The following is a 24,872-nucleotide window of genomic DNA, read 5'->3' on the forward strand; positions in this document are numbered from 1 at the left end:
ATGGGCATATATAGGATAAGGAAATCTCACAAGTAAACTAGGGGCAAGCTGTTAAAGGCTTTATATACTAACCTGTATATTTGACCTTGGCCCTGAACTTGAAACTGCTAAATTGGATCTTTGCATTAAAGCAACAAAACCGCCAAACCAAGCCACAAACGCTTCTGGTCTTGCAGGCTTTGCATTTAAGCGTGGTGGGAGATTAAAATGTTTGTGGCCACTGCTGTCATTTCCCCGCACCCCCCCCCCCCCCGCACCCCCGTCTGTCTTTCTTTTTCACCCCACACTCGTGACCAGTAATAAAACCAGAAGCTCTTTTCTTCAGGATCGACTAAGCAAGAACAATCACACAGTTTTGCACCCCAGAATGGTTTTAAAATTAAAAATTGGCAGGCGTCCACTTTACATCTCGCCCGCCCTCTGCTAAGAGAAGATTGGAGGGGTGATTTAAAAAGAAAGAAGGGGGCACTTGTGTCAACAGAGTCTGCCTCAAGTAAGAAACCTTTTTCTTGCAGATGCCTTGAAAGCACAACTTAGGTCTCCTTTATTACTTCAGAGAATTCTACAAGGCAGAAATGCAGAGTCCTGTTCTTTGATCTCTGTTAAAGCTGAATTGTTTCTTGGATGGTATTTGTGGAAACATCATTGTAAGAGGTCTGAGTTATTCTTCCCCAGAATGTGTAGTTTCATTCAGGGGAGTGTTCATGGCTGGCATTGCCTCGGCAAGGTCTCCCTCGCACTCCTCCTGTAATCATATCAAATATACCACATAGTCAGGATGAACAGTCCAGTGAAACAATAACTTTCCAAGAACCACCCTTTCCTTTCTTATTCCAGGTGCTGCCACTGGATGTGCCTTGATTGCTATTGATTGAGGGCCCTCTCAGTGGCAGTTCCCCACCTGTCAAATGCACTCCCTGGTGCAATGGGAACATGGTCACCCAGTGAGTTTTAGAACTCAGTGTGGATTTGAACCCTGGTCTCCCCTGGCCTAACACTCAACTGCATCACACTCACTCACTTGTGACCCCACAAAAGGAGGCATTTTTTAGCCCAATATTACTTTTAACTCTGGGGTAAATAGCAACCCTGGGGAGGCAGCTGTCAACGTTTCCCTTTTTTTGAGGGAAATTCCTTTATTTCGAATAGGATTCTTCGCAAGAAAAGGGAAAAGTTGACAGCTATGGGCGGATCAGAAGTGGGGGGGGGGCAAGGGGTTGAAACCCCTCTAAGTAACATCATGTGTGAACATCCCCTCTTAATTGCAGTTCTTTAGTTAAAGAGCAACTGTGGAAGGGCACATCAGGTGCTGACAGTTCAGCCCTGTGTGTGCCTCTTTTTTCAGTCTTCTTGGGTTCAAGGGGGCTTACTCTCAGGTAAGTTGGCCTAGTAGAGAATGGGGAGGGAGCACCAGGCTGCACAGCACAATGACCTGAATACCCTGGGCAATAGCGGCCGCTTCATTGGCTTCCTTTCTATCTGCACCCACTAGCTGCTCCTTGGCGTCAGAAACTGCAACCTAAGGAGGACAACCAAGGGAGAGGGCATAATCTACATATTAATTCCTTACTGTCCCATTCTTCAGTTCACCACATTTCATAATCATAGTCAAATTCAGGGGGGAAAATCAAAACAAAAATGCACCAACATTTTAGTGGGCAACTAGGTACCGGAATCTGCCAGTGATTTTGCTTTCTAACTAATCAAGAACTGGAGTTTGTTAAGGATGCTGGGAATTGTAGCTCTGAAAGATACAGTGCCCAGGATTCTTTGGAGAAAGTCATGGGCCTTGGTGTGTCGACAGCTATTGTCTTTCAACAATAATATGTTAATAATACTATGTTAATAGTATGTTAATAATACTGAGCTTGCAACGGATACAGCAGATAATGAAAACAGATACAAATTTCCATAAAATCTACCTGTTTCAACATAACCAGAGACATGGGCTCCTTGGTGACGTGGTCAGACTCCTCCAAGTAGTATTCCACTTGAAATCCATTGAGTAAAAACTTGAAATTGCTTGAGTACTCAATAACATTCTCTCTCAGTCTCTGTTCATAATACTGAGCTTGCAACAGATATGGCAGATAATGAAAACAGATACAAATTTCCATAAAATCTACCTGTTTCAACATAACCAGAGACATGGGCTCCTTGGTGATGTGGTCAGACTCCTCCAAGTAGTATCCCACTTGAAATCCATTGAGTAAAAACTTGAAATTGCTTGAGTACTCAAGAACCTTCTCTCTCAGTCTTTGTTCATAATACTGAGCTTGCAACGGATACAGCAGATAATGAAAACAGATACAAATTTCCATAAAATCTACCTGTTTCAACATAACCAGAGACATGGGCTCCTTGGTGACGTGGTCAGACTCCTCCAAGTAGTATTCCACTTGAAATCCATTGAGTAAAAATTTGAAATTGCTTGAGTACTCAATAACGTTCTCTCTCAGTATCTGTTCATAATACTGAGCTTGCAACAGATATAGCAGATAATGAAAACAGATACAAATTTCCATAAAATCTACCTGTTTCAACATAACCAGAGACATGGGCTCCTTGGTGACGTGGTCAGACTCCTCCAAGTAGTATCCCACTTGAAATCCATTGAGTAAAAACTTGAAATTGCTTGAGTACTCAAGAACATTCTCACTCAGTCTCCTGTACTCTACACCCTGTTGTTTGAAAGTTGCCATTAGCAGCACTGGCTGTGAGAGGTCACCCAACGCTTCCTCGCCGATATTTTCAAGCAAGACTAGGGTTCCAAACTGGATGGCGTTCTCCAAGGTCCTTACGTAAGTGGAGTCAGACACCTTGATAATGGAAAGATTATAGCTTGCTGCTTCCGTGCCCCTATCCTCCTTTCCTCCCAAGCTCATCTTTCCAGCCCTTTCCAGCTTCAGAGCGCATTTCTCAATCCTCTTTTCAAGTTCTTTTTTCCGTTTAGTAAGTGATTCAAGTTCATCGTTTAGGTCCCGGAGACGGTCAATTACTTTCTTTAGTTCGTCTCTGTCCATATTGAGCTTCTGCATCAGCAGAGTGAGCAACCCTTCCTCTTTCCTGAGTTCTTGATGTTTTGGGGCCACCACCTTTGCCACCTGGTCGTACGCTTCCATGGATCCAACTCCTTGGCACAAGCCTTTGCAGGCAGATGATACAGCTGGCTCTATGAAAGCTGGGTGAAAGTCCACCTGGCTGAAAGTCCACAACTTCTCTCTACTGCTCTTCATTACAGCTGGGAGGAAATTCTCTTTGTCTGAAGTCTTCAAGGAGTCGAGGAATTTCAGGTGCCTTACTACCATTTTGGAACTACCTGAAATTTCAAATAAATACATATATATGAAAATGTTTTCAAAATATAAATATCTCATTTTAAAAATCTGGAAGATTTTCAACCTTCCTGTTCTTTCCCCTATAATAGTTTTTGGAGCATCCAGGTGATTCCTAAGCCAAAGGAAATGGATAAGGTCATAAAATGACACTTGCATCTATGGTTCATTTTACTGCATTGAATGCAGGGGGAAGGCTGATGCCCATTGGACTTGTAGGGCAGAATACGGGAGAGTCAACAGTAGTGGGGAATTAGAGCCAATGACAGGCAGAGTGAACTAATTCTGGCTTTGTCCTCACCCTCCTTGCTGCTGAGTTCCATAACAGCAACACTGGGTCTAAGGAGGAACAGGAGCAGATGGGGGCTGGCTAACAGAGACTTAGCTTTTTAGGGCAGTTCCCCACTTGCCCTAATGGACTAAAGTCTACTGGTTGAATGTCTGAATATATAATATAAAGTGATACGATGAAAATGCTCAGTATCAACAAAGAAACACATGACAACCCCTCCCAATAGAGGATTAAAAAAATAAATTACCGCTTCCAGTTGAATCATGTTTCCTTTTTGGCTTTTTTTTCACGTTTTCCATGCCTAACCTGACAGGTCCTGGTGGATCGTTTATGCAGTTCACAAATGAGGTATTTGTCACCTTCACGGTCTGGAGAGCCAAAAACGGACCTTCCAGGGCGGGCATTCGCTCCACCAGGTCGCTCTCGCACTCCTCCTGTAATGACATCAAATATATTCTCAGTAGGGATTTGATAGCCCTGGTCTCCCCCGGCCTAACACGCTAACTGCATCACACTCACTCTCTTGTGACCCCACAAAAGGGGCAATGGAGGAGCTTCATGCTCCGGCAACGGGGGGCAGAGAGAAGGCGGGGCGGGGCGTGCGTCCTGGGGGCGGGAAGCGCTGCCTGTGGGGGCGTGGTGCCCAGCGCGGGGGCAGCTGCAATGGCACCCTGCCAGGATCATGCTTCCTGGGGTGGTGTGCTCTTCTTCCTCTGCCAGTGAAAGGGGGGGGCGTTTTTAGACATTTTTAGCAATAAATTCAAATGTTTTACCTTTAAAGGTAAAGGGTAAAGGGACCCCTGACTGTTAGGTCCAGTCGCGGACGACTCTGGGGTTGTGGCGCTCAACTCGCTTTACTGGTTGAGGGAGCTGGCGTCCAGCTTCTGGGCACGTGGCCAGCATGACTAAGCCGCTTCTGGCAAACCAGAGCAGCATACAGAAACGCCGTTTACCCTCCCACCAGAGCGGTACCTATTTATCTACTTGCACTTAGACATGCTTTTGAACTGCTAGGTTGGCAGGAGCAGGGACCAAGCAACGGGAGCTCACCCCGTCACGGGGATTCAAACTGCAGACCTTCGTATCGGCAAGCCCTACCCTAGTCACATTTTTTTCTTACCTCAGCATGCTTGGTGCCAGAAATTGACACCAAGAGAATTATCCAGAAAATCGACATCGTAATCTATGAAAAAAGAAAAGCAGATGAATATTGTTTTAGACAGCTTTTAAATCCCAGAACACTTTCCCGCTTAGGCTCTTCACCTAACAACTTACCTATTTGCAGCTCATTTGCTGAAATGTCCTCTGTGCACCAGATAACCCCAATATAAACTTAACATTGGATTGTGATGTAATCTGGCACCCCTGTCTTGAATTATTATGCCAAGATGGGAAAAGTAAAAATTGTCATCGCTAGGCAAAATTTCAGTGATAAAAATGAATGTTTTGCCTAGCATGATATTTTTATTTCAAATAATACCTCTTGCGACTGATTCACTATTTAAAGAATGGCAAAAGGGGTTTATCTAAGTGTTATGGCAATGAAAAAAACCACAAGTTAAAATGAAAGTACTGCAAGATGTAAAGCAAAGGGGAGGATTGGAACTGCCTGATTAGAAATTGTATTTTGCCACCTATTGCTTAGCGTGGATGAAGGAGTGAGTGATCCTAAGAAATAGGGGGATTTTGGAATTAGAGAGTCATGATTTAAGGTTTGGGTGACATGGATATCTGTGGTATGACAAGGTCAAAGTGAACATGGACTTTCAAAATCATTTTGTTAGATGCACTATATTGAGAATCTGGAGTAGATATAAACCTATGCTGTAGGTGAAGATACCCCTATGGACTTCAGTGCAAGACGCATTTCATATGGAAATAGGTGACAGGTAAAGAGAAATGGTTAGCCTAGGGAGGCCAGATGACTTCACCTATTACAACTTTCCATTTTATAGGTTTGTTAGATTAGTGCATTGCTTGCCACTAACAAAGTGGCAATGCTATGTACAGCTGTTCTTCTGGTTTGTGCCAGAGCATTCCTACATCCACTCTTCCTGAATTCTGGGTGAAGTAGAATAATTCCAGAACAAAAATTCCAGAACAGCAGCACATGTGCTTTACTACAGTTTTACGTTTCCCCAGTTCATTTCTTTCCATGCACATACCAGTGTGCTCTGCAGTTTAAGCTGGACGCAGCTCAACATGGGCTTCCTCCATGACATTTCCATATCTTTCTAGGGCACAAATGAGATGGGAGAACTAACGCAGTTGCTCCCTCTGTCTTAGGGCGCAACAAGGTGGAGGTGGGCAAGCGGGAAGATGAAGCTCACAGGATCCTTATCAAGCAAAGCAATATACAGTGTCATCATGGAAAGAGTGAGATGGATGGGGGATGTCTTAGCCATGACCCTGCAATGATGGGGAAGAAATTCCAAACAAGGCTGAACTGGCCCTTTGTGAGTGGGCTGAGGTGGGGTTTGTGATGGCCCTTTGTGAGTGGGCTGAGGTGGGGTTTGTGATGGCCCTTTGTGAGACGGTTGAGGTGGGGTTTGCGATGGTGCTTTGTGAGTGTGCTCAGGTGGGGTTTCTGATGGCCCTTTGTGAGTGGGCTGATGTGGGGTTTGTGACTCAAACCCTTAGGGTGAGTCCCCAGTAGCATTTCATCTTTCAGCCTTGTAGATGTTAGCATTTATGGAACTGGATAATAGCCCTTTAAAAAACACAGCCAGCTCCTCCGCAAAGGCAGGGCTAATTACAGGACAGGGTTTGCCAACCTCAACCTCTTTGCTGAGACAACATCCACCCATTAACCACAATCAAGAGAAAACTGTAGCCACTGGAGGTCACAGGACCTGTCCATGGTCCTGATAGGGCTTGCCTACATCTGGGTGTATTTTTATTTTTATTTATTTCACAAGATCTATACACCACTTGATTGCAAGAAAAGCTCAAAGCAGCTTACAAAAAGAGTAAAACCATAAAATCATCTTAAAAAAAGGAAACAACTATTGAAAACATTGAAAAAATAAATAAGATTGATGGGCAGGGAGCAAATTAAAATGTATGTCAAGATTCTACATTTATGGATGTTTTTAGCAGGCACCAAAAAGAGTAGAATGAAGGTACCTGCTTGGGAGTTCCAACTGAAAATATCAATTTCTTACAAATGCGGATCAAGTATGATGTGGCACTTGTAACAGTGCCAGTTCCACAGATCAAAGCAGTTGCATGGGCATATATAGGATAAGGAAATCTCACAAGTAAACTAGGGACAAGCTTTTAAGGGCTTTATATACTAACCTGTATATTAGACCTTGGCCCTGAAGTTGATACTGCTAAATTGAGGCCCATGCTAAGGATCCTGACCTTACCTGCATGACCCTGCTGTTCACTGTGATATTATCTGACATGACCACACTTGGGAAGAGATATTTACCTAATATTGCCTTTAAAAAAAAAAAGCCTGCTGCCACTTTCTCTGTGACCCCAGAGCCCCAGGGGATCAGAACTTTCATCGCACCCCTTTCCTGATCAGCATAAGCGGATGTCTGGAGCCCAGGAAACAGGATTTGTACAGCGTTCATGTAGACTGATTAATAGATACTGAATTCTTGCCTGAACTTGTCGTGAGTACTCTCAGGTACTATGACCTCTTCACCATTTTTTTCCTGAAGCAGACATCCAGCTGGTTGAGAGATGGCAGTTCTGCAGCACAACCCAAGTCCCATCCACGATAGCCTGATTAATCATCTTTGCTGCGATTGTTCCTTGGCCCTGGCCAAGTGAAGTAGTCTGGATGCTTTCCATGCCGAGATCATCAAGACTAGGGTCAAATATTTAAATACAAATTGTTTTAATAAATGTGCAGGGTTTTAGTGTCAGGAACGCTATTCAAGAAACCCAAACCGAATCTTCTCATTTAAAGTAACTGTCACCTTTAGAAGACATCTGAAGGCAGCCATGTAAAGAGAAGCTTTTTAATATGCGATGTTTTATTATGTTTTTATATATGTTGGAAGCTGCTCATGGTGCCACACAGTCAAATGGGTGGGGTACAAAGAAAATTATTATTATTATTATTAAAGTGCTTTTTTGAGGACTTTCAGGCAAGCTGCTGTTACAAAGACTTCTGCACACAACATACAGATAAATTAAGGAATGTCAGTAGGAAGCTACTTTATTTATACAGAGTCAGAACATGGGTTCATCTAGCCCAGTTAGGGTAACACGGACTGGCAACAGCTCTCCATGGCTTAAGGCAGATTTCTCTCCCAGCCTTACTTGGAGATGCCAGCAACTGAACCTGTGAACCTCTCCATGAAAAGCGTACCATGAACTGTGGTCTTTCTCTGCTGAGTTCCCTTGGTTGCATTTTGTGTGCTGGAAAACAGGCCCTGGGGCAGAAGGGAAGGTTGGACCTACAGATGAATCTGACCCCGGAGATGCTGTTTCTGGGGATCCCAGTTTGGGAGTCTCATAAGAGCATAATAAGAACCAATGGCCCATCTAATCCCGAATCCTGCTCTCATAATGCTCAACCAGATGCCTGTGGGCAACTTGCAAGTAAGTCTTGAACACAGCAGCACTGTTGCCTTCTGTGGTTTCCAGCAACTGGCATTGAGAAGCATTACTGCCACTGGACATGGAATCTCTGGCTCGAGTTTCGAATGGGGGACCCAGGTCTGGGTCCAGCACCTCATTGAGAGCCAGTGTGGTGTAGTGGTTAAGAGCAGTGGACTCGTGATCTGGTGAACCGGGTTCGCTTCCCTGCTCCTCCACATGCAACTGCTGGGTGACTTTGGGCTAGTCACACTTCTCTGAAGTCTCTCAGCCTCACTCACCTCACAGTGTTTGTTGTGGGGGAGGAAGGGAAAGGAGATTGTTTGCTGCTTTAAGACTCCTTAGGGTAGTGATAAAGCGGGGTATCAAATCCAAACTCCTCCTCCTCCTCCTCATCTGCTTGCACTGCCATTTTTTTAAAAAAAAAATCTGGCTGTGCACTCCTCTGGGTCAGAGTTTGAGCTGCTGCTCAGGGTGTGGGTAGTGAAAGATGCAGATTATAGCCTTGTTCAACTGGAAAGGCAGTATCATAAAAGAAGGATTTCATGTTGGGTATTTAAGAAACCTCACCTGCCATGGGATCAGCACCTGGCAACAGAACAAAAATCAGAGGTGGGGTTCGATATTGTCTGCGATGAAGAGTTGGGTGGCTGGGATGATTTTATCTTGTCTCAGGAATCAGAGGATGACCATGCGGTCAAGACCTGTGACCAGATTCCATTCACCAGGAAACTCTTCTTCATGAGGTTTGGCAGAACCATAAATCGTTTTCCACTCCACAACATTGGACTCCACATGATGCAACAGCCCATGCAAGTTTTTCAGCCCTGAGGAATGCACAATTTCAGCCCATGATTTGTCAGACAACCACTCTGGGTCAGGATTCGCATCCGGGTTCTTGAGCACAACCTCACCCGTCAGTAGGAAACACCAGACCTCACCATCAATCTTATCTCTCCCTTTCATGATCCCCATAGCCAGAAGGAAGGAGAAAAGAAGTTTGACCTTCTCAAACGGGGATCGGCAGTCATTGTAGATGCTGATTGTGAAATGTTCAATTATGAAGTCAATCCTTTCTTCCAAAACATCGCTTTTCCTGCTATTGGCAAGAGACTGGACATAGCAGTTAATAAACCATATCAGGGAATATTGATACACTGGTTCCATGTCAGCCAGATCAGACACGCAGAAGACGACTATTGCTAAATGAATGGCCACTGGCTTGTACCCCAATTCAGGTGGTATCTATTTCCATTTCAGTAATAGTGGTAATTTCTTGCTTTTCAGAGATTTCTTCAGACAACTCTTGGGAGGAAGAGATGATTTTAATAGCTGTTTCATCTTCTTAGATATTTCCTTCTGACTTGGAAAGAACTTCCAGGATTACGTCTTCAATTTCCTCCAGCCGTTTCTTGTTTGCTGCACTTTCTACAATCAGCTTGTTCTTCTATTCCAGCTCAGGCTTTTCCTTCGCAGCCACAATCCCAAGAAGCTAAATTTTATGGTGATGATGGTGCCCTTATTTTTTTATTTTTTAAAAATATTTTATTAAGGATTTTCTTGTTTTACAGAAGTGTAGTGCCTCGTATTTTTTTTTTTCATGTAACATTTTTACAAATCCGTTTCATTTGTTGATGAAATAAAATCAAGTGTAGCTTTCACACCTGCAAATGGGTTTGTGGGCAGAGCAACATTCCTTTCATGACCCGGGAGAAACTGTGCGGGTTGAAGACGTAGTAAGATTTTGAAGGAGTCAGGAGGAGGTTTTCCGCAGCCATCATTTTGCCAATCCTTTGAAAAGGAGCAAAAAAGTTAAATGTAACCCTGACCTTTCTTTCCAACATGCCCCACCCCTAGGTTCTCTTCTCCCACTTTGCCATGGTGAAGAGTTGCAAACATCACTAGGGATGAGCAAATCCATTAATTTCGGTTTCACATTTTCCCAATTTTATGTTCAGTTCTGCTGATTTCCACACCGGTTTGCAATACCCACCCCCCCCCCGGCCAAAAAAACCAAATCATTAGCGTTTGAGTGCTAATTTCCCCTAACATACACACTTTTGTATGTATTTGCCTAATATATCCATTTTTGCAAGTCGTTTTCCCCAATATAATTCATTTCTGCATGTTATTTTCAGAAATATATGCATTTTGTGCACTGATTACCTTAGTAGTAATAATAATAATAATAATAATAATAATAATAATAAATAATTTTATTTATACCCTGCCCTCCCAGGCCAAGACCGGGCTCACAGCGGCTAACACCAGGTATAAAAACAATTGATTAAAATACAACTTAAAAAACAAGATTAAAATGCAACATTAAACTGCAGCCTCATTTCAGTAGAAACTCAAATCAAAGACTTTTTTGGGAATGAAAACGTCAAGTGTTCACCAAGGCTAACTATCCAGACTGGTCCTACATGGGCCAGAAAAAAGCCAGGGAAGTCCCCAAATAGGAGTTCCATCACAGGGGGGGGGGGGGGAGAGAGAAAGAGGGGGAGGGGATCAAGATGATTCCAAGCCAAAGGCCAGGTGGAACAACTCTGTCTTACAGGCCCTGTGGAAAGAAATCAGGTCCTGCAGGGCCCTGATCTCATGAGACAGAGCGTTCCACCAGGCCGGAGCCAGTGTAGTATATGCATTGTGTGACCAGGCAGCAACAGCCCCAGCCCCCAGGGATCATAAGGAAGGAATAAAGACTGACAACATTATGTGGAATTAAAATTAGGCCACAACTTTATTAAACTTCCGAATGTAGGAAGACCTTGGCTTAGGCCTTGGGCGTGTATCCCTCCCAGCCCCCCAGCTGGGGGGAACTGGGGCTCATCAGAGTAAATGGGATATGGGGGTGCTCTGCGAGATGTAAGTGTAGCAGGGCAGCCAAGCCCATATCCCTGCATACAGGGTAGTTCACTGATGACCTTTCGGTGTATGGCCAGTGACACCCATATATATAACCCCTTTAAGAGGGGGACCCTGGAATCGCCGCCGCAAAGGGGTGAGTCACCACTTCACGCCCTGCCCCCCACCATACAGTGGTGCCTCGCAAGACGAAAAGAATCCGTTCCGCGAGTCTCTTCGTCTTGCGGGTTTTTTCGTCTTGCGAAGCAAGCCCATTAGCGGTTTAGCGGATTAGCGCTACAGTATTAGCGGCTTAGCGGGCTTAGCGGATCAGCTGATAAGCGGCTTAGCGATCAGCTGTTAAGCGGCTTAAAGATCAGCTGATAAGCTGCTTAACGATCAGCTGATAAGCGGCTTAGCGATCAGCTGTTAAGCGGCTTAGCCATCAGCTGATAAGCGGTTTAGCGGCTTGGGAAAAAGGGGGGGGGAGGAAAAAAACCCCGCAGGAACTCGCAAGACATTTTCGTCTTGCGAAGCAAGCACATAGGAAATTCGTTTTGCGAAGCACCTCCAAAACGGAAAACCCTTTCGTCTAGCGGGTTTTCCGTCTTGCGAGGCATTCGTCTTGCGGGGCACCACTGTATAGGGAAGAAAAGACTAAAGGATTCCACCCAAGGCCATAACCGCCACCCGAGACCACAAACTTGCAGTCTTGCCGCCAAGACCACCTATATCCGGAAAACCATTCAACTTACCTCCAACCACTCCATCAGGCCATGCCTGATGTCACATAACAAGAGCTCGCTCACAGGGTTGGAAAGATGCACGCCATCAGGTCTGAAAAGAATAGGCCTACCAACTTCAATTTCGAGGTCCTTCACCACACGACCTCACTTTACGCAGCACTCCTGTGAACTGGTAACGAGTCAAAGGGTTGCCAGATGCATGAACAAGGAACTGGCCAGGCTCCTCAGGGCGGGCTCTCATAAATTTACACACGTCTGCCACAGGGCAAGGCCCAGGCTGCGAGACTAGAGCAGGCCAGAAACAAGAGAGAATGAAATGACATGAATGCTAGCAAGCCAATGCACAGGGCTATAAATGGCAGGTAGACAAATCCAAATTGCAAGGGGACCCCAGAGGTCATCTAGACCAACCCCCGGTCCCACAGAGGGCCCAGCAAAAAATTGGGCAAATACCATGCGCTGGGAATAGCACCCCAACAGCGGCTGCCCTGGAACAAAGGGGGGCTTCACTAGGCCAGAGCCCTCTCGCTGCAATCCAGCATCTGCCAGGGAACTATTGGAGGCTAAACTAGGCCTCAGTAGGCCGCAGGCCCCCCGTTGCAGTCCAGGGGCTGCAAGGGAACAAAGGAAGGCCTCACTAGGCCTCAGCCCTCTCGCTGCAGTCCAGAATCTGCAAGGGAACAATTGGAGGCTTCACTAGGCCTCAGTAGGCCGCAGATCCCCCCACTGCAATCCAGCGGCTGGCAGGGAACAAAGGGAGGCCTCAATAGGCTTTGCTAGGCCACAGGCCCCCGAAAAATGGAAGGCCTAACAGGCCTTGCCAGCAGTAAGCAACAGGAAGGGGGGGGGAATTAATAACAAAGAGCTGTCAAGGCAGCCTGGCTCCATGGCAGGAAGTATACGTGGAAAAGGAAATGGGGCCCCAAGTACTCGCCACTCTGTGCCACTCTGGCTATTGTCGGCTCCACCCCCTATTTATAAAAATGGGGCTGGCCCCACCTCCCAGCAAGAAACTTGATTACTGAGGGTGGGCGTGGACCTCCAAAAATTAACACTGAGAGGCAAGCCTGCCCCTGTTTGCCAGTAAGCTCCCTGGGAACTGCAGCACTATGCATGATCCCGCAAAGGGCACCCACCATGTAAAGTGTGAGTGCTCATTTTGCATATGTGGCCTGGCCAGCGAACTTCATTGTTAAGATTGGGAAAGTGCAAAGGATTTCCTTTTGCACAAGTCCTCCCTCCAGGCATCTATCCCAAACTCTCCCCAAATCTGCTCCAAAGGGTTGGAGCAACATATCTAGGGGGAATTCCATTGCACAAGCAGAAATCCTTGTACTGAGACAATGGTTTAATTGGATACTGCTCATTATTTCTCCCCCATCCCCATTCATAATTCAGTGGCAGAGCATGTGGCTTTACATTTTAGTCCCTGGCATTTCCAACACCTGAAACCCTGGAGAGCTTCTACCAGTCAGCGCAGACAGTGCTAAGTTAGATGGACCAACAACAGCTTCCTTTTTTGCTAACAATGGAGGTTTTTTATCAGCCTCCTGATCCTAAATCAAGTGTCACTTCAGATAACAAACACACAACAGTAAAGGATTCTACAGCAAGAGCAGTGTACTTGGTAGATAGTGGCTAGTTGTGGTTGGGGAAAATGCATTATGGAAAGAGTTGATGTGGTCTGGAATTCTAGGATGTCATCACAGCAGGCAGTTCTTTTCAGTTAGGTCTGTTATCAAGTGCAGAGAGTGAGAGAGGGAGTTTTACTGTGCATTTGTTTTAAAGTGCTATGTGCCTCAGAATAAGTAGGTAAAATCTCGTAAGTCTGCCAGTTTCTCGTGTGTGTGTGTGTGTGTGTGTGTGTATTTTCAGTGCTTTTTTTCTGGGGGGACGCAGGGGTACTCACACCTCTAAACATTTTGTGAATCAAACGGAAGAAACTAAACATTTTAAACTTTTTATTTTCTTCTCTAGCACGGTGAATCCTCAATTCTGTTGCTACCCCCGATGGCGGCCTCATTTCCTGAGTCTCAGACTGAACAAGCATTTAATGTGTGAAGTAGAAGTTGGAATCTAGCATGAGGTAGTGCGTGTTCTTTGTACTTTTGTCCATTTATTGTATTTATTTTCCCCAATTTCAAGTATAAAATGGTGATTTCCTTGAGTCAAAATGAGAGTACCCCTAAACATCCCCCCCCCCCGAAAAAAGCACTGTATGTTTTATCGTACCAAAGAAAGTTATGTGTTATGTTTAAACTCCTGGGGCAGCTTCTGCACATATAAATACCACAACATGTGCTCTCTTGAAGAGAAGCACATTCCTCAGAATAGTGGCCTCAAATCTCAAATCTAAAGTTTGATCATCAAAGGCACTGGTGGAAACAATGGCCAGGTGCCTTGTGAAACGCCCTGTGAGACACAAAGGAAGGCAGAGTAAGTCTCAGTGCATCTTTGCCATTCCTTCTGGTGACCCCAGGCAGACAGTTGAAACTGCTGGTGAAGGTGGCAAGGTCACGTCTACACCATACATTTAAGGTACTATTATGCCACTTTAAATTGCCCTGGCTTCCTCTCCCAAAGAATCCTGGGAACTGTAGTTTGTTAAAGGTGCTGAAAGTTGTTAGGACATCCCTCACAGAGCTACCATTTGTAGGCTGATCCATATTTCTTTCAGACTGATTGACATACAACTATCTGAGTCCAAAATTAGAGGAGGAAAGATGTTGGGCACCCTCACCTTCTAATAGGAGTGCTCTTGGTAAAGTTTCCAGTCAGGGTGACCCCCTCCTTCCTCCATGTTTTCCACCTCCCCACCCTAATTAATTATAAGTATTCCCTGGGTAATAAGCATATCCAGTTCTTATGGCACCAGCTTTTGTGTTTGTACATTTCCCCCATTGCCTTTAGATTTTCTTCTTTCTCCATGGCTCTTTCTTAGCTAAAATCCTAACATTAGAGGGAAGGATGGTGCCCTTTTGCAGCCCTTCTCAACCTTGGGTCCCCAGATGTTGTAGGTCTACAACTCCCACCATCCCTGACCTGGTCCTTCTAGTTAGGGATGATGGGAGTTGTAGTCCAACAACATTGGGGACCCAAAGTTGAGAAAGGCTGTCCTATTGCATTTAATCTGACATCATGCAGGTAATATCATTCCTTCCACCTCCCGGAGGCTCCTTTGCTGAAAGGAACAGAACATCAACAATAGCAAGCCTTGAGGTGTCCTTCTTGTCATACCAGTTGCTGTGATCAATCCATTGCCTAAGGAATTCTGTAGAAGGCTAGGCTCCGTATACCTCCTTGGCAGACGTATTTAAGTCATCTAGGAAGAATATTGATGCATTTATCTTCCAAAGACAAAAAATAACTCCCTCTACCCCTCTCCCTCTCCCCATCAACACAAGCAAGCAAAGAAAGGGAGAGGATGAGAATGAGTTAGAGTGTTAGGCCAGAGGAGACCAAATCCCCACTGAGTTCTAAAACTTACTGGGTGACCACGTTCCTGTTGCACCAGGGAGTGCATTTGACAGGTGGGGAACTGCCACTGAGAGGGCCCTCAATCAATTCCAATGAAGGCACATCCAGTGACAGCACCTGGAATAAGAAAGGAAAGGGTGGTTCTTGGATAGTGATTGTTTCACTGGACTGTTCATCCTGACTATGTGGTATATTTGATATGATTACAGGAGGAGTGCGAGGGAGACCTTGCCGAAGCAATGCCAGCCCTGGACGCTCCCCTTTCGGCTCTCCATACCCTGAACCTGGCAAATACCTCCTTTGTCAAATCCCTACAGGATCCACCAGGACCTGTCAAGCTGGTCATGGAGAGCGTGAAAGAAAAGCCAGAAAGAAAGCCTGATCTAAGTGGAAGCGGCCACTTCCTTGTTAGTATTTTGTGGGAGGGATTGCAGTGTACACTGGAGATTTAGGATGGTGCAGTTAAAGTGGATTAAAGTGCTCTGTCATCCACCTTGCTTAACTTCTGCATAAGCAATCAAATCAAGATGCATGCCCAATAAGTGGTTTGTCAGGTGGAGCTCACTGATCAAGTTGTTGACTATGCCTTCTGTCTAAGAGCAATCTTCATCTGCTCTTCTTTTTTAAATAGATGACCATGTCCACTCTGTGGCTCCTTGGTCTTTTCCTATTCACTGTGGTGCGGACCATGGTTGGCCCCACCAACTCTTGATTCCAGGTGTAGGTTGGATTTGGCTTAGGTATTGGAGGGCTGGCACATGATAGAGTCTGCGTAACAATAGCAACAACTCCCCATCCCACACACCAATTTCAAATTACATTGAAAAAGTAAAGAAAAAGTAAAGCAAACTGTAGGGAAGGCCAGGAATGGATTTTCTGTGAAAACAAATTCCTATGTGGAAAAACTGCAGTCAGAGGCAGGGATGGAAGGCTCTGTCAGTTTCAGTTCTCTTTCAGTTACTCTAAGGCTATCAGAGAGTTCCTATGACTTTCCAGTTTTGTTGAATATGAACTCTCATCATTATATTATAATTATTTTTTTAAAAAAATACATATTTTATTCACATTGTTGCATTTATGACCTTTTTATTGACATGCAATATTTTATGAATTGTTGCATACAACCCTACTAAAAGAGAATTATATGAAAATGATGTATTGGTGGTATCTGGTTAAATTAGCAAAGATGTATAGAACAGGATCTAGTAAGTGTTGGAAATGTAAAGAAGCAGGGTATACTAGATGCCATGCTAACAAAGTGATAATTACTCCTTGGCTACGAGACATAAATGAGAGATATTACATGACTGTCCATGTCTTAGGACAAGCTTACAAGAGATAGACCCTTCTTGGTGGTGAGGCCAAGATGGCAGAACCATTGGTTCCAAAATGGTTCCATTCTTAAACGGCTCTACCATCAATATGTTTCTCCCAATGTGCAAACAGACTCTGCTGAGTTGTCACGTAAGAGGCAAAAAGAGAGTTTTCTAGCTATGAAGTCACAGCAACAGCACAATTTCTCCCCGTATTGCCTTCCACCTACTGTGGAATGCGCTGTTTGTACCGCCAAACTTTGCAGGGGGCAATTTGCAGGTGTTGGCACCCTTTTCAAGTGAATCGGACGACTTTGCAGCAGGCAATTTGCAGGGGTTGGGCACCATTTTCAAGTGAATCGGACGTCAGATTTTTTGGTAAAAACGTGACCCGTGGGTCAGGGCACCGAGGGCTCGTTTTATGGCCTACCATGAAGCGTGGTGTTTTCACCACCCAAATGGACCCTTGCTCTGACCCACTCTCTTGCTCTAGCCAACATGTGGGAAGTTGTTACTGGCACTGGCCTATCTGAAAGTCTTCAGTGCAACCAGAAGATAGACCTGTGGCCTCAATGCATAGTGGTCATCCCTAGCCCATACTTTGAAAAATACTGTGCTGCATCATTTTCTTGGCTTCTGCAAAGAGCCACTTTGAGCCAATGCATGGAATTTTGGACTCGCTTTGAGTATAGCAGAGTTCAAATCCAGGCTCATGTTATGAACCTCCCAGGCTCACTGGATACTGGAAAACCATGGGAAGGAAAATAAGCTTCAATTTATTGCACACTGATCTTTTCTGTCAGTTTTTCCTGAATCACTTCTAGTTCAATGACTTGACCACAAGGTGGAACACTCAGATCACTGAAGCAGATTCAGACTGTGCTTCTCATATGAGGATGAAGCCAATGCTAGAATTCCCATTTCAACATAACTTGCATTCATTTCTCCTCTTCCTAGTTGTGAATACAAAAGAGCTTTCTTCTACGACTGCCAGATTTGCCAGTTGGCCCTTTCAGTTTGACACACATTTCCAAAAATGCAGAATGCAGTTTTTGCAAGTGAAATCTTTCACTTATATAGAAATAATCCAAATCTAAGAAATGACCAGATATTCATGCAGTGGATTTTAAAATACCTTGGCTTTTTGGCTGCTTCCCGATTAGTGTCTCCAAGCATTACCGAGTCATCATTCACCTGCAGTTAAGCGGCAAAGGGAATTACAACTGATATTCTATACTGTTTGGAGTCTGACACTTTTAAACCTAAGTCTATAAAAAGAGCCTGGCAAGATCGGACCTAAAACACACCTGCTTTTGTATCCTGCTCTCCCAGTGGCCAAGCGGGTGCATTTAGGAAGCCCCCGAGGGGATCATGAGCATACTCCTCAATTAAAATTCCAGCAAGTGGAATATTGCCTCCAACAGAGGGATATCGGAGACTGTTTGGACACTGAGCAGTGGTGGCTGGGCAGAAGTAGAGTTGCAAGACTGACTTGGAAGAAAGGAGCAGTGATCTGGGGGAGCCTGTAACAGCCAGGAGATGACAGTCAGAGGCAGGAGATGATGCAGGATAGAAAATCATCATCATCATCATCATCATCATCATTTATACACCACCAATCAAACATTAAAAACTCCCCTAAACAGCGTTGCCTTCAGATGTCTTCTAAAAGTCAGATAGGTGTTTATTTCCTTGACATCTGCTGGGAGGGCGTTCAACAGGGTGGGCGCCACTACCGAGAAGGCCCTCTGCCTGGTTCCCTGTAACCTCACTTCTTGCAGTGAGGGAACCGCCAGAAGGCCCTCAGAGCTGGACCTCAGTGTCCGGGCTGAACGATGGGGGTGGAGACGCTCCTTCAGGTATACCGGGCCAAGGTCATTTAGGATTTTAAAGGTCAATGCCAACACTTTGAATTGTGCTCGGAAACGTACTGGGAGCCAATGTAGGTCTTTCAGGACCGGTGTTGTACAGTCTTGGCGGCCATTCAGAAAGTGAAGAACAGGTGGTGGAGGAGGGAGGGATACAGCAGGCTGTGTTGGGTCAAGGACTTCCACACCTCTCCCTCCTGCCCCCTGCTTCTGTCTCCCAGGTCAAGAAGAGGATTGAAGAGGGAGGACCTCTCTGTTGCAGCAACTGCCTCGACAGCTGCTCACCTAGGAGTAGCCAAGAGACAGAGGACTGGTGAGCAAGTTATTGTCTTCCACCTGCACCAGTGGCTATGACACAGCTGCTGTGGATCGGACCCTTTTGGCATTCTAGAAATCCTACGTTGGATGCCATTCTATGACCCGATTTCAACCATGCGTGTCTGAAAGCTGTCAAAATTGCCCAAATCAACTGCTCCTTTGCGCTGGGCTTTCCTTGCGTGGAAAGAGCTTTGAAGCTCTCTGGCTCGCTTCCAAGGCTCTGGGGTGCTCTTGTGAGATCTTATGGGAACTCAGACAGCCCTTTCAAGGTTTTGCGAGAGCGCCCCCAGAGCCACACACTGAGCAGGACTTGCCCAAAAGCAAGGAGGAGAGCTTAAAAGCTCCCAGCTTGTTTGGTGGGGAAGATTAAGGCTCTCTTAGCATGCCTGCTCTGGAAGAAAAGTTTGCTTGCGCAGGGTAGTTCCAAGGGGGCAGGTTGTGTATACACGGTTTTGCGTATGTGCACCACCTCCAAAGCATAAACCTTGTGCAAGATGCAATCATACTGTATTAAGGGCCATAATGAAATGTCAGTGCTTTCCTTTAAAGCACCAATAAATAACAGCCACTGGGGGGGGGGGGGGAAACTTGAGTGCTCCATAGGAGACATTTGCACAATCAGTGCAGTAATGCATCTGCTATCTGAAGCTCTCCCGATGCAACACTCAGATTTCTATGGGTGGAGTGGTTTTCAAGGAGTGGCATAGCAGCTGAGATGCCAGCTTCTGGAAACAGACACTGTTGCAGAGTGACAGATGACAACAAATTCTTACATGGAGGATTCTTGAAATGCAGTCACTCCTTGATTCTTTTGTCTTGCTTTGAAATTTTACCCCTTTGACTAAGAGAGATTTGATTTCATCTGATATTTTTAGGTACAGAAGTTTGTTTGTTTTTTGCAAATGGGCATATTAAAAAAGGGACTTCTGTCTTGCAATGAATGTCATGATATGTATCACCAGCTGTCCATTTCTAAGAAAGTAAGGGGCCTTTAATAGCAACACTTTGTGCCTATATAAGGTAAAGGTTGGACATGCCACTCATTAAGGATTCCATGGAGAAGTCTAAAGCAAGTGATACGATCAAGACCATTTTTTGTATTATAATTAAACATACATATGCATGCACGCAGACTCTCATTTTGGAAGGTTATAGCATCCTCAGCAGGCTGGGGAAAGATTTCAGCTAATTCCACAATCTGGAGCAAACCTTCCCAGTCTGCAGCCAATAGATTATGCTCTGCTCAGAACACAAACATATGGATTAGACTGCATGCCTATGTGTTGGAGAAAACTATATTTCCTTTTCTTGAGTTCGTAGTTAAGGCATGTGTTACTTAAACCATGAGAGGGCACTGTTTGTGTATCAATGTTTCTTGTAACCCCACCCTTAAAAGCTGAGCTATTTGGTTTGTTCTTCTCTACAGACAAGATGTCTTCTATTTTCTCTCATTTGCACCCACCCCGTAAATAGTTCCTGCATGAATAAAGCCTTTGAACTCCAGAAATTATTCCAATCTGATTCACACAAGCTGCAAGGTCTGCTGACACTACGAAGCTGTCCAAGAATGGTTTGTCCCATCTTAAGCTGAATTACACACTCCTGTTTACTCTGCATCCAATGTACCCCCACTGCTGGTTTGAGAAGCAGTGTGCACACAATATTAGCCACAATCCATATCTCTCCTGTTGCTTCTTAGGAAATACTGCATCTTAATGTGTTTTTCCCTAAACCAGATTTGATTGAAACTGAGAAAAAGAAAAACATAGCTGTGTTTTAAACTAGTTGCTCTAAATTCAGTGGAAAGTTTGTAGTTCGGAGGCAGATCATCTGCTTTCCATGTAGAAAATCTCCAGGAGAAAATCTTGCTGGGATAAAACCCTGGAATCTTGGAGAGCTGTGGCCAGTCAGTGAGGTAAGTTAGGCTGAGAGTGAGTGACTGACCAAAAGTCAGTGAGCTTCATGGCTGAGTGGGGATTTAGGCATGCCAAAGACAGAAATCCTTTCTAAAATTAAAGCAAAATGGATAATATTTGTTAATAACTTTACTACAGTTATAGTATGTAAAGTATAAAGAAGCAGCAGCTGTGAATGCTCTTCAATGCAGCATTTTGGGGTTTCTGCAAATTTCATTGGGAATATATCCAAGATTAGGCTTCCAAAGCTTGTTTGGCGTTTTGCCCCTCTATCTGAAATCTTTTATGCCTGCTCCCACCCCTCAATCTGAAATGGTTCCCCTATTCAGACAGAAGAATATACAGTTTTAAGAAAGTGAAATATCCCTCGTCACGAAGATATTTGGGCATGATCCATCGGCAAGGCTTCTTGACATTTGCCGTTCTTTTTTTCTGAAGACCAGGGCCGAAAAGTGTACTAACAGGAAATTCCATTCACAAGATAAGCAGCTGCTCAGTTCAAACATTTCAGCTGACGGTGCAACCGCGAAGGATCTTTTGTACAACTCCCAGCTTCAAGAATAGTCAGCATTCCTTGTATACCCAAAGGAAATGCTCAGAGAACAATTCATCAGGATGCCTGTACAATTTCGTGTGTTTGTGAAACAGCACATTTGAGAAACCAAAATGGGGGCAGTTGTGTTTGTTTTTTGATTGTTACGGTTTTGCCATATAAATGTTCCCATTATGGAAACTTAGAAAAAGACCAGTGTAGCCCAATGACAAGTAATTTGGTTTCAACAAGTGCTATTTTTCTAGAAAAAGAGGTGCTGGAACTCACGAGGAAAGCCTCTCTTGTTCTCTTAGGATGGCAATGGTGCCCACCTAAAAGGTAAAAGAACTCAGTTCTGGCCAATTCTGGCTGAAAAAAAGCTCTGTTGCCAGCAAAGAAAGAATGAATACGAAAACTTATGGAAGATGCAGAAATGGCAAAACTTACCAGAAGAATAAGAAATCATGATAACAATTTTTTTATAAAAGAATGGAAACAGTTTATTGAATATTTACAGATAAATTGCAAACAGATAAAAACAATGGGAGGATTATGGTAATAACCTGCAGTTTCATAAGAGTATATATTTAAAGTAGATAATTAAATGAGCAAATTAAATGAATTTGGATATGCAGAAGATATTAAAAATTAAATTTAAGGAACCACAGAAAAAGGGGGCAGGAGGTCAAACTTTGAAATGTTAAATTGGTTGTAAAACTAATGAAATGTATAAACTTGAAAAGTATAGCATAGATTTGCCCAGTAAAATGAAGGTATACAGTTCAATGAAGCTGGGATAGTCACATAAGGAGTACAGTCGTACATTGTGACTCAAACATTTTGGCTCCTGAACGCCGCAAACTCGGAAGTGAGTGTTCCGGTTTGCGGACATTTTTTGGAAGCCAAACATCCGATGCTGCGCCTTGGTTTTTGAACATTTTCAGAAGTCGAACAGACTCCTGGAACGGATTCCGTTTAAGAACCAAGGTACGGCTGTAAGTCGTAATAATAATAATAATAATAATAATAATAATAATAATAATAATTTATTATTTGTACCCCGCCCATCTGGCTGGGTTTCCCCAGCCACTCTGGGCGGCTTCCATAGAAACAAAAAATACAGTAAAATATCACAGATTAAAAGCTTCCCTGAACAGGGCTGCCTTAAGATGCCTTCTAAATGTCAGGTAGTTATTTATCGCTTTGACATCTGATGGGAGGGCGTTCCACAGGGCGGGCGCCACTACCGAGAAGGCCCTCTGCCTGGTTCCCTGTAGCTTTGCTTCTCGCAATGAGGGAACCGCCAGAAGGCCCTCGGTGCTGGACCTCAGCGTCCGGGCAGAACGATTGGGGTGGAGACGCTCCTTCAGGTATACTGGGCCGAGGCCGTTTAGGGGTTTAAAGGTCAACACCAACACTTTGAATTGTGCTCGGAAACGTACTGGGAGCCAATGTAGGTCTTTCAGGACCGGTGTTATGTGGTCTCGGCGGCCGCCCCCAGTCACCAGTCTAGCTGCCGCATTCTGGATTAATTGTAGTTTCCGGGTCACCTTCAAAGGTAGCCCCACGTAGAGCGCATTGCAGTAGTCCAAGCGGGAGATAACTAGAGCATGCACCACTCTGGCGAGACAGTCCGCGGGCAGGTAGGGTCTCAGCCTGCGTACCAGGTGGAGTTGGTAGACAGCTGCCCTGGATACAGAATTGACCTGCGCCTCCATGGACAGCTGTGAGTCCAAAATGACTCCCAGGCTGCGCACCTGGTCCTTCAGGGGCACAGTTACCCTATTCAGGACCAGGGAGTCCTCCACACCAGCCCGCCCCCTGTCCCCCAAAAACAATACTTCTGTCTTGTCAGGATTCAACTTCAATCCATTAGCCGCCATCCATCCTCCAACCGCCTCCAGGCACTCACACAGGACCTTCACCGCCTTCACTGGTTCTGATTTGAAAGAGAGGTAGAGCTGGGTATCATCTGCATATTGATGGACACCCAGTCCAAACCCCCTGATGATCTCTCCCAGCGGCTTCATATAGATGTTAAAAAGCATTGGGGAGAGGACGGAACCCTGAGGCACCCCACAAGTGAGGGCCCAGGGGTCTGAACACTCATCCCCCACCACCACTTTCTGAACACGGCCCAGGAGGAAGGAGCGAAACCACTGTATAACAGTGCCCCCAGCTCCCAGCCCCTCTAGACGGTCCAGAAGGATGTTATGGTCGATTGTATCAAAGGCCGCTGAGAGATCCAGCAGAACCAGGAAACAACTCTCACCTTTGTCCCTAGCTCGCCGGAGATCATCAACCAGCGCGACCAAGGCAGTTTCAGTCCCATGGTGAGGCCTGAATCCCGATTGGAAGGGATCCAAATGGTCCGCATCCTCCAGGCGTGCCTGGAGTTGTTCAGCAACCACGCGCTCAATCACCTTGCCCAAGAATGGAAGATTTGAGACTGGGCGATAGTTGGCCATACTGGCCGGGTCTAAAGATGGTTTTTTAAGAAGAGGTTTAATGACCGCCTCTCTCAGCGGATCTGGGAATGTTCCCTCACAGAGGGAAGCATTCACCACCCCGCTGAGCCCATCACCCAGCCCTCCCGGCTTGCTTTTATTAGCCAGGATGGGCAAGGATCAAGGAGACAGGTGGTTGCTTTCACGCGTCCAAGCAGCCTGTCCACATCCTCGGGGGTAACGGATTGAAATTGATTCCATGCAACTTGACCAGACAGAGCTCTAGCACTCTCCCGCCCTGGCCCTGCTCCCACGGTGGTGTCTAGCTCCTTCCGAATATGAGTGATTTTATCTGCAAAAAACTTTGCAAAATCGTTGCAGGAGATCTTGGGGTCTTTACAATGCCCCGGTGGTAAAGGTGGTTCCGTTAAATTGCGAACCACCTGAAAGAGTCTCCTGCTACTATTTTCTGCAGATGCAATAGAGGCGGTGAAGAAAGTCTTCTTCGCTGTCGCTATCGCCACTTGGTAGGCTCGACGTTGAGCTCTAACCCGTGTCCGGTCAGATTCGGAGTGAGTTTTCTGCCACCGACGCTCTAGCCGTCTCAGCGATTGTTTCATCGCCCTCAGCTCCGAAGAAAACCACGGGGCTGTCCGGGCTCCATGCAATCGGAGAGGGCGCTTCGGAGCCAGACAGTTGATAGCCCTGTTTTATCATGCGATTCCTCAGAACTTGAGGCGTCACGGTTGTGAATTGTTGGCATATTTTTGTCATCTAGCTCATGTTCAAAAATAGTGCCTCTTTCCGCCTGTATAATAGAATTGGATACAGGTGTTCAAAGAATGAACCTTCATTGCAGTTTCCAGATGATATGGTGGAACCAACTCACAAGCATTGTGCAGGATTCAAATCAAAATAGAACTGTTGCATAAGACGTGTTCTATTTGTAATTGAGCAAAGAAACTTTAGAGCCCAAATTCCTACTAGTGGAAATAGTCTATAAGGAGCCTGGCATTTACACACCCTAAATCCAGGAATGTTACGGGATTAGCAAATCATGCTTTCAGCAGGAAGTAAGGCATGAGGGAGTGATAATTTAAGACTGAGCAATCTTTTCAATCCAACTGATGAAGAATGCAACTGAATGTTACAGGCAATACCCTAATCTTCCCTTGTTAAAACATCACTAGATCAGTTCTGGAGTTCATGTTGCTATGTTTA

General features: G+C 45.1%; 1 protein-coding gene and 1 long non-coding RNA gene across 9 annotated transcripts; one reads left to right on the forward strand and one right to left on the reverse strand.

Moving 5' to 3' along the window:
- Positions 1–249: 249 nt before the first annotated feature.
- On the reverse strand, positions 250–6,068 carry LOC308481972 (dynein axonemal heavy chain 3-like). 3 transcript variants are annotated; one of them, XM_081014871.1, is made up of 5 exons: positions 5,793–6,068; positions 4,748–4,810; positions 3,875–4,061; positions 2,127–3,319; positions 250–745 (listed from the first exon to the last, which is right to left on the reverse strand). In XM_081014871.1, exons 1-5 carry the CDS (start codon positions 5,853–5,855, stop codon positions 662–664), a joined length of 1,590 nt encoding a protein of 529 aa, XP_080870997.1. In that variant the 5' UTR covers positions 5,856–6,068; the 3' UTR covers positions 250–661. The 3 variants fall into 3 exon arrangements, 2 of the variants coding, with proteins under 2 accessions (XP_080870997.1, XP_080870998.1); XM_081014872.1 differs by having other exon boundaries at positions 4,903–6,068; XR_013988923.1 differs by lacking the exons at positions 2,127–3,319; positions 3,875–4,061; positions 4,748–4,810; positions 5,793–6,068 and adding exons at positions 1,433–1,519; positions 1,923–2,115.
- Positions 6,069–10,758: 4,690 nt separating this feature from the next.
- LOC308482106 lies at positions 10,759–16,380 on the forward strand. Of its 6 annotated transcripts, none has more exons than XR_013989025.1 (3): positions 10,759–11,191; positions 13,758–13,866; positions 15,467–16,380. It is a non-coding gene; the product is annotated as an uncharacterized lncRNA (long non-coding RNA). The 6 variants fall into 6 exon arrangements; XR_013989026.1 differs by lacking the exon at positions 10,759–11,191 and adding an exon at positions 12,509–12,606; XR_013989027.1 differs by lacking the exon at positions 10,759–11,191 and adding an exon at positions 12,708–12,926.
- Positions 16,381–24,872: the final 8,492 nt, after the last annotated feature.

This window comes from Podarcis pityusensis (assembly GCF_964106645.2).
Source record: "Podarcis pityusensis genome assembly, chromosome: 7".
In the NCBI taxonomy this organism is placed as follows: Eukaryota; Metazoa; Chordata; class Lepidosauria; order Squamata; family Lacertidae; genus Podarcis; species Podarcis pityusensis.